This window comes from Budorcas taxicolor, chromosome X (assembly GCF_023091745.1).
Source record: "Budorcas taxicolor isolate Tak-1 chromosome X, Takin1.1, whole genome shotgun sequence".
Classification (NCBI taxonomy): Eukaryota; Metazoa; Chordata; class Mammalia; order Artiodactyla; family Bovidae; genus Budorcas; species Budorcas taxicolor.
In genome coordinates, this window is record NC_068935.1 from 28,418,310 (window position 1) to 28,427,654 (window position 9,345).

The 9,345-nt window shown below is 49.5% G+C and overlaps 1 protein-coding gene across 4 annotated transcripts in view; it reads right to left on the reverse strand.

Moving 5' to 3' along the window:
* SEPTIN6 (septin 6) overlaps positions 1 to 8,818 on the reverse strand; it is a 73,939-nt gene extending 65,121 nt beyond the window's left edge. For all 4 annotated transcript variants that reach the window (XM_052662803.1, XM_052662802.1, XM_052662804.1 and 1 more), the window contains exon 1: positions 8,722 to 8,818. In XM_052662803.1, coding sequence (XP_052518763.1) covers positions 8,722 to 8,751 — 30 coding nt within the window. In that variant the 5' untranslated portion in view covers positions 8,752 to 8,818. The remainder of the gene's footprint in view (positions 1 to 8,721) is intronic.
* Between the last annotated feature and the right edge of the window lie 527 nt (positions 8,819 to 9,345).

A 9,345-nucleotide genomic window follows, 5' to 3' on the forward strand; every position in this document is an offset into this window, starting at 1 on the left:
TTTTACCAATAATACAATAAAACCTCATATTTTCCTTATTATAACATAGGTGCATGCATACTAAGTCGTTTCAGTTGTGTCCAACTCTGTGACTCTATGGACTGTAGCCCCCCAGGTTCCTCCCTCCGTGGGGATTCTCCAGGCAAGAATACGGGAGTGGGTTGCCATGGCCTCCTCCAGGGGATTTTCCCAACGGGTTCTTTACCACTAGCACCATGTGGGAAGCCCCATTATATATATGTGTGTATATATATATAAAACATTATTATATAGTATATTATTGTTATTATTATATAATATATTGTTGTTGTTTAGTTGCTAAGTCGTGTGTGACTCTTTGCGACCCTATGGACTGTAGCCAGCCAAGCTCCTCTGTCCATGGGGTCTTCCAGGCAAGAGTACTGGTGTTGGTTGCCTTTTCCTTCTCCAGGGAATCTTCCCAACCCAAGGATCAAACCCAAGTTTCCTGCATCGGCAGGCGGATTCTTCAGTGCTGAGCCATCAGGAAAGCCCCGTTATGCCTTATTATTATAAAGTATAATGGGGACTTCCCTGGTGGTCCAGTGGTTCAGTATCTGCCTCCCAATGCAGGGGACATGAGTTCAATCCCTGCTCTGGGAAGATCCCACATGCTGCGGAGCAACAAAGCCAGTGTGCCACAACTACTGAGCCCACGCATCCTAGAGCCTGTGGCTTCAAGAGAAGCTACCGCAATGAGAAGTCACCACAACTAGAGAGTAACTGCTCGCCGCAACTAGAGAAAACCCACAAAGCACAAAGTTGGTGAGGCCAAAAATAACAACAGCAACAACAAATTCATGTGAAGCAGGTAGCAAAGTCAAATCGCATAACCTGATGAAGCAATCAGGTGGATGCTAGCCCTATTTGCTGCCTCCAGTGTTGCAGAGTGCGTGCATGCTAAGTTGCTTCAGTCGTGTCTGACTCTGTATGACCCTATGGACTGTGGCCTGCCAGGCTCCTCTGTCCATGGCAGGTGGGTTCTTTACCACTAGCAAGTGACATAAGAGATGCAGGTTCGATCCCTGGGTCGGGAAGATTCCCTGGAGGAGGGCATGGCAACCCATTCCAGTATTCTTACTTGGAGAATCCCATGGACGGAGAAGCCTGGAGGGCTACAGTCCATAGCGTCGCAAAGAGTTGGATACAACTGATAGAGATAATCATGTTAATGACCTGCATTATTAGCCATAGAAGCACAAAAGCACTGATAAGTTCCCAGAGGTTAAAAACAAAAACAAAAGCAAAAAACTCCAGTATGCCTAACACATGAAAATCAGGATTTCCCTGGCTCCGATTAAGCTGGGCTGAGGAAACTGATAGTAATAATAATGCCCTAACTGGAAGAGAGAAATTTGGGGGCCTTTTGGATGAGACATAAAGCCTGCAAAAGCCAGCACCACACCTTGGGGGCCCCAGTGCCTTTCAGTAGGGAGTAACTTAGGGGATCCTGGGGAAGCACACAGGAAACCATGCCCCCATGGAGACAGAAGGCCCAATTGTGGCAAATCTTAATACACTGGATCAATTCCAGAGTGGCTTTTCCTCCTGCAAAAGGATGCACAGCAGGATTCTATTAAATAGCTAGCTCTCCTAGTGCCATTTAAAAGGGGATTCAATAGACAAAAATTCAGCTGTCATGTACCTTTATAAGAAGACAATAGCTATATAGACCTACACGGATAGACAGACAATATCTGAAGGGTCGCTGCTTTCCATTCCAGTTCCAGAGACCCTGCTAAGCTAAAAACCACTGGCTTGCTTTCTCTACAACAGTCTTTCCACCCAGCTCAAGGAGTCAAGACAAGGAAAAGGTGGACTTAAATTCTGCCATCTCATTTGGAAGCAGAAGCAGTCAAGGACCTGAAAGAAATTAGGCCAGAGGACTAGAAAACACAAGAACCGTACACCGTTAGAGCTGGAAACGCCCTTAAAGATCGCTTCATCCAACCGGCTCATTTTACTAAAGGGGAAACAGAGACTCAGAGGGAGGAAGTGACGTGTCCCCAGTCACACAGTGATTTCGAGGCAGAGAACAGTGAGGGGACCCTGACAAGCAGACAGCCACTCTCAAATGGAAAGGCTGACTCAAGTGGCACAGAGATTTCTTTCTGCTGCTAGAATTCCAAGACATGGGGCTTGGGGCTGATGCTAGTCAGGAGGAGAGGGTGGTGGAACAGGCTCATGAAGGCTGGTGCCCCTCTTCTGCCTCTTCTCTCCCACCTCCAGCTCCCAGTTCCCTCTCTTCTGACTAAGGCCTGAGCCTCAGTTTGGCCTCTAAGAGCTCCAGGGCTACTGAAGCCAACCAGCCAGATTCTAGGTAAAAGATCTCCTCCACCTCAGGCCAGGGGTGACCCCTGCCCAGGGTGGGTCAACTTTCCCACAAAAGCCAGACAGCTTCGCTTCCAAGCAGGCCATTTAAACAGAGTCTCCTAGGTGTTCTGGCCATTGTTATCTCCAATCTGTTAGAAAGAGAAGGAAAAAAAAAAAAAAAAGGTTTACTCACAGGCCTCTGGATGAATGCCCAACTGTCCTCTGGGGAGCCTGAATTTGCCTCTGCCTCCATCTGGTCTCATTTAAAGGGGATCTGAAAAAACCCAGTTCCTGCCTCAGCGCCAGTGCTCAGAGCTGGGGCCTCTGCTGCAAAAGGAAACCGAACACGACCTCACACCTCATCAAGGCCGTGAAAGCAAGGCTCGGCCCCTGCTACCCCGGCGCTTTCCTCGGGGATCAGAGAAGGCCCTTGCCAGAGAAACCTGAGCCCTGGGTCCTGTCCCTGAGAAGGCCCGCGAATCTTTCCTGCAGTCCCCTTTATGTGAGTGGAAGGAATGACCCGACTCTGAGGCCAGTGGAGAGCATGCTGCGTAATTCAGCAGATGGCTGCCTCTAATGAGAAGACACTGCAGAAGCGGGAACGTTATTTCTCCCCCTCCCAAGCATGTGGCCTCCTTCCTCTGTGCAGGCAGCAGAGAAAACCCACGGTTTCAAATCCCAGCAGCAGAAGCCTCCTCCTGCCAAACCGAGGAGGAAGGGTCTGTGTTTCTAATTCATCCTGCACCCCCACTCCAGTTGTTACTTAAAATAATCCATCATTACATGGCTGGTGGCTCCAAGATTTTTATTTAAAGCAATATGGGAAAGAAGAAAGAAAGCAAGCCCACACATAGCCATGACTGTGCTATCTGGGGTTTAAGCTGAGAATCTCTTTTTAACATCAGAGCATCTCCCAAGCACCCAAGTACAGTCTTTCTTGACCTCTATGATTAAGTGTGCTGGGGGGAGGGGGAGATGCAGTGAACACAGGGGGAAGAGGGGACATGTCAGGATTTTTATTTCTTGGAATCATGATGACAAGGCCAGGGTTTTTTAAAAACTGAATTTGTATCATCTGGTAGGTGTTTCATTGCTTCATCCACTGACCAGCAATGACACTTTGGACTAAGTCGTTTGGTCTCCCTGAACCCATAAAATGAAAAGAACGATAATACTCGTCCAGGAAGCTGTTGGGGAAAATGAAATCATACAGATGGAAGCATTTTGAGATCGTTGAAAGACACATGTTACACTCATCCATGGTATTCTTTTTCTTTCTTTTCTTGCTGGTTCTTTCTCGAATGTGGTTTTAACGTACACGTGACTGAAAAGCACTCCTCAGTTGTTCATACTAATATGAAACCACGGCTCTGATAATCCAGAAACCCAGGAAAGTCCAGAAATCAGTCCCATTTAGTTCTGGAATACCTTTTCCCAGGGGACTTAGATTCCTAATTAGTTTTGCTCAGGCTAATGCTATGGGTTCGCTCCCTTACAGCACACAAAGGGAGGGGCTGGGCTGGGTAACAAAGCCAGCAATTAATAGAAAATTTACAGCAGAGACTCTACAAAGTAAATGCTGTGCACAAGACTGCAGATCAAAATCTCATTATACTATACAGGCAAATTGCTCGGTTGTAATGCAGTTTTGTAATAAGAATGCCGCTGACACTCACATTTCCGGGTTTTAGGATATGAAGAGGGCTTATTCTGGCCTCTCATCTGGAAGCTCTGAGAGGGCTGTCGTGTGGGCCTTGCCCACCACTATATTCCCAGCACCTGGCACAGAGCCTGGCAGTCGGTGCCCAATAAACACATGCAGAAGGAATGAATGAAAATAAAAGTGTGTGAATTAACAAAGGAAATGTTCCCAGCCTGGGAGCAGAAGTGAGTTCTCCCCCATCTTCACACCTATCCTTCTGCTGCTTAAAGTCCTCAGCAAGCCTTTCCTATCACCCACCACCACCGCCCCCCCAACCCTGGCCAGGGCTGGATCAGGTCCCCTTGTAATGAATTATCCTAGCAGGCAGTAGCTCTCCTCTGCAGCACATCACAGGGATAATCATAGTTAATTGTGTCTGCCTCCACTACTAGATTGTAAACTCCCCGAGGGTAGGGGCCACGTGGCATTTGCAAGGAGGAGGACGGACATTGCCATTGCCCTACAACTTTTAACTTTGCAAAGTCTCAAGCACACAGAAAAGTTGGAAAATAGTACCATGATCATCCACAGACCCTCGACTTAGATTCGTGAAATTTTACTATTTGGGGCCATGCAAGTTTTCTTCAGTGCTGTATTTGCATATGCTGTATTTGCAGAGATAATGGGTTTATGTTACAGTTTTCCTCTCCCTGCTTGGGGTAGAATATGACTTTTAGTTGGAGGTGGTGGAGATGGCTGAGGCAAGGCACTGCAATGGGAATCAAGGTTAAGTGTCATTTGATAGCAAGACCAGAGTGCAGCCACCTGTAGGTGGTACCCTGGCAGCATTAGGCCAGGCAAGCTCTTTCTTTAGGGAGAAAGACCATTATCTGGCTGCCCCTGAAGGAAAGTATCATTGTCCACACCGTGGGATTGGTTCAAATCAGAATCAGTAAGCCCTACTTTCTATGGGCCAGCACTTATAGGCTGGACCCTAAAAAGCAACACTGAAAGAAACAACTCAGTGCAAGAGCCAGCAGCTGTGGCCTCTGTGCCCTCACCATGCCTTCCTAGCTTGCTCAGACTCATATCCATTAAGTTGGTGATGCCATCCAAGCATCTCATCCTCTGTCACCCCTTTCTCCTGCCTTCATCTTTCCTAGCATCACAGTCTCTTCCAATGTGTCAGTTCTTCACATCAGGTGGCTAAAATATTGGAGTTTCAGCTTCAGCATCAGTCCTTCCAATAAATATTCAGGACTGATTTCCTTTACGATTGACTGGTTGCATCTCCTTGCCATCCATGGGACTCTCAAGAGTCTTCTCCAATGCCACAGTTCAAAAGCATCAATTCTTCAGTGCTCAGCTTTCTTTATGGTCCAACTTGCACATCCATACATGACTACTGGAAAACCCATAGCTTTGACTAGATGGACTAAAGTCAATAAAGACTTTAAGAAAATGGTCCACATAAAAACAAAAATAAACCCTTAAAATATATTTGTGTGTTTATATACACACACACATATATATATAGTCTAGTGGTTTTCCCGACTTTATTCAGACTTAAATGGAAAGTACGGAAAACCACTAGACCATATATAAACATATATTTTTTAAGGGTTTCTTATGTAACCCATTTTCTTAAAGTCTTTATTGACTTTGTTACAATATTGCTTCTGGGTTTTTCTTTTTTATGTTTTATTTTTTTGGCCTAGAGGCAGGCGGGATCTTAGCTCCCCAACCAGGGATCAAACCCACATCCCCTGCATCAGAAGACAAAGTGTTACCCACTGGACCACCAGGGAAGTCCCATTAGAGTATATATTAATAGTAGCCCAAGCCACATCACAGGCAGGGGCTGGAGATGGGAACATCCCAAGAATCTTCTGTAGTTCTCTAATTATTTCCCCATGTACACAATTAGTCTCTCCAACTAGACTAGAATAAGTGTAAAAGCCAGGAAGTACATCTATTACTTTTTTTAGTATCCTTAACCAGGGCTAGCCATAGTGCTGGACACTTATTAGTCAATCAAATAAACCCTGTGGACACAATAAAGAAACAGTTTTGTCACAAAGAATCTTTATGGTGTTCATTCAAATAGGGTGGGATTGTGTTATGGACACAAAAGCTGAGCTTTCAAGTTGCATGTGTGCACAAATAAGGGTCCTACCCAGGAACTCTAAGGTCTGTTTTTGTCACTAATGATGTTATCTTACAAGCCAGAGTGACCCTCAACTGACTCTGGAGAGGCCAGCCCATCCCTCACACACACCGGAGCACTACTTGCATGGCACCGTATCTCAGAGCTCATTAAAAAGAACTCCTAGGCTAGGCACACTTAGGTTTAGACTCTAGTCTTCTTTTCCCAGACCCCGAATATGCCTTTGCTGAAAGAAACAATCAGCAACCAGAAGTCCAAGGTCTTCCAAGTTAATTGCATCTTCCTCTGGTGAATTACAACTTCTTACAGACACAAAGGCAAGCAGAGAGACAAATGACACAGAAACAAGAGCTTCACTGACTGGGGGAGGTGGGGGGCCTGGAGAGTGACGTCAGTTTTCCCAGCAACCCATTTATCACGATAACAAGGTCTCAAGGGCTCTGACTGCTCTTTCAGCTTCAGGATCTGGCATACAATTTTGTTCTTCATTGTAGAGTAGGGTAAGGCCACCCAGAGCAAACTGGAACCAAGCAGAGCAATCCAAGTGGCCGTAAACCAACCCCCTCCATTTTTAAAACAAAGGGGATCTCTGGGTAGCCCCAGGTGAAACACAACCTTCTGGAAGGTTCCCCTTTGCTACATCTGCCCTGCAACCCTGATTCAGGCTAGAGGAACTGGTGAGAGAGTATGGGCAGGTCAGTGCAAATTCATTAGCATCCTTCTTGGTCACCAAGGATGGAGCAAGTGTAATCTAGGGGACTAAATCTTCTCCTTAAGGCATGCCATCGCTAAAATAGAGGCGCAGAAAGGCACTGAGGGAGCCCTCAAAACACTAATGCAACACATATTAGAGTGCCAATCCTGGGGAGAAAAGCATTCTCTCAAACGCCATTATCACAGAGCATGGTCTCCCAAGTACTCCTGGTCCTCCCACATCCTGAATGCCTAAAGAATTCCAGGCTGGGGTCTTGCAGGGCAGTAGGGGAGGATCCAAAGAAATCACCTTGCCCTTTCAAACAGGAACAAGACGGTGGAATAAATTTAGCAGTGTCCTGTAGAAAAAATACTACCAGATTCTGAATTCAGATTCTGAAAACAAATCAATTTCAATTACACCAAATACCTAGAGGCTATATATATATATATTTGCACTAGAATTGCATTGCATGGACTATTTCCCTAAATAAGTATGACACAAGGTTTAAAAACCCTGTGTGTGTGTGTGTGTGTGTGTGTGTGTGTTTCAGAAATTTTCATCAAGTAGTACGGATATTTACTGTCATGGGATCTGACCTAGCTCTACTTCAGTCTCCTTCCTCACTTCAGGGCGCTAGTAACTGTGGGCTTCTTAGAAATCCCAGACACTCAGGGAGGAATAGAAAGGCCAGGTTGTTCCCTCAAGCGGAAACATTCCCCTCCCTTTGCAACGAAACTTCTGGTCTAAAAAAACAAACATGGAGCCTCAGGTCACTTCAGTATAATTTCTCTGCACATCCCAGGCTGGAAAACTTTAGTTCGTTAAACGAAGTTTTTTTTTTTTTTTTTTTTTTTCCAGAGTCGGCTGCCAACAAAAAGAGAGACGGCATCGCTTTTGCAAGCGTCACACTTATTTTCCTGAGTCCCATGACAAGAAGGCAGCGCCACAGGTTTTGGCACACAAGCCCAGTCACACCGAACTCGCACTGGAGACAGATCCCCCCACCCCCAGGGTCCCGCAAAACCCGGGTCAGGTGTCAGAAACACGCCAAAATACGCAGCTAGCCAGCCGCCTACAGGCCAGCGGACTGCAGCCCACACAGACGCACAAATGAGACCCAGAGGCACACAGCACAAGCAGACGGGGAGAGAAGCATCAGGACCCAGGGACACGCACCAGGGAGCTGAGTACACTCCCAGAAACAGGCGGACGCATCAAGGATCACAGACAAGCCGGGCACCGGCGTGGTCCGCCCGGGGAGGCACGAGTGCGCGCGCACGCACTCACACGCACAGTAATACACACACACACACACACACACACACACACAGACGCAGTCACATATGTAATGCATATGGAAAAACCCTACCCCAGCCAGTCACCTCCCCGCCCCCCTCACCACTCGCCGCCTCCTGCCCCAGGCTCACCCCAGTCCCACACCCCTCTGGCTGAGGAAGCCCGGGTCCCGGCGCGTGGCGGGGCGCTGGGGCGCGGCCTGGCCCCCCGAGGGAGGCCAGGGTGCCGGGGACCCGAAGAGCCCGGCGGCTCGTGCGGCCATTCATTCGGCAACGCCCCAGCGGCGGGGCCGCAGCTGCAGCGAGGGCGGCGGCGGCGCCGGCTGCAGCTCTTGGGCAATGCAAGTTCAGCCGCCGGCCTGCAGCCTGGACCAGTCCCCCCGCCTCCCCCACCCGCCCGCCACCACGGTTCTCGGGGACGGAAGGCTGGGGGACTGAGTCGCTGACTCTAGGAGCAGAAGTCCCGCCGCGTCCGGTCTCCTGGATGGTGCCCACTGCCCCTCTTTGCGGCGGCCGTGACGGCGGCCAGGTCTCCTCGGCTCTTCCGAGGCCCCCGGCCCCGACTCTGGCACCCAAGCCCAGCACTCACCACCTGGCGAGCTATATCGGTCGCTGCCATCGTTCCTGCGTCCGCCAGGGCTGCCACGGGCGCCGCCGCAACGGGAGCTAGAGCACAGGAAACAGCGGAGCTCCTCCGACAAAGAGAAAGTGTTACACTTTGGGCGCAACCAAGTCCGGCGGGGGGAGGTGCAAGGGAGGGGCCCCTTCGCTGCTGCTCCAACCCCGACCTCTCCTCTATCGCCCACCGCCTCGGAAGTGGGGTGCGGCGTGGGGGTGGATTTAACGCGCCGCTTCCCTCTCCTGCGAGCAGGGTTCCAGCTCTCCCTGCAACCTCAGTTGTAGGCCTGTGCGAAGGGAGGCGGGGGCTCCCCTCGGTGACCCAGTCCTTTGCCCGCCCCCCCGCCACTGGGCTCCGTGGTACGTCCCGACCTCTGCTGAATTGTCACACCCCCCTGCTCTCGCCTTACATCCCCGAGTCCCCAGACCCCTGAGGCTGGAAGGGAGCCCCCGCCCCTCCCCCTGCCGCGCACCGCTCGGCTGCTGACCCCTGCAGTCCTCCTCTTCCTCCTCCCTGCATCCCGGACCCCCTTTTTCTCCCCACCGAAATCTCAGGGTGCTTGAAGGGGAGCGGCCGCCGCTGGAGTCTCGCTGC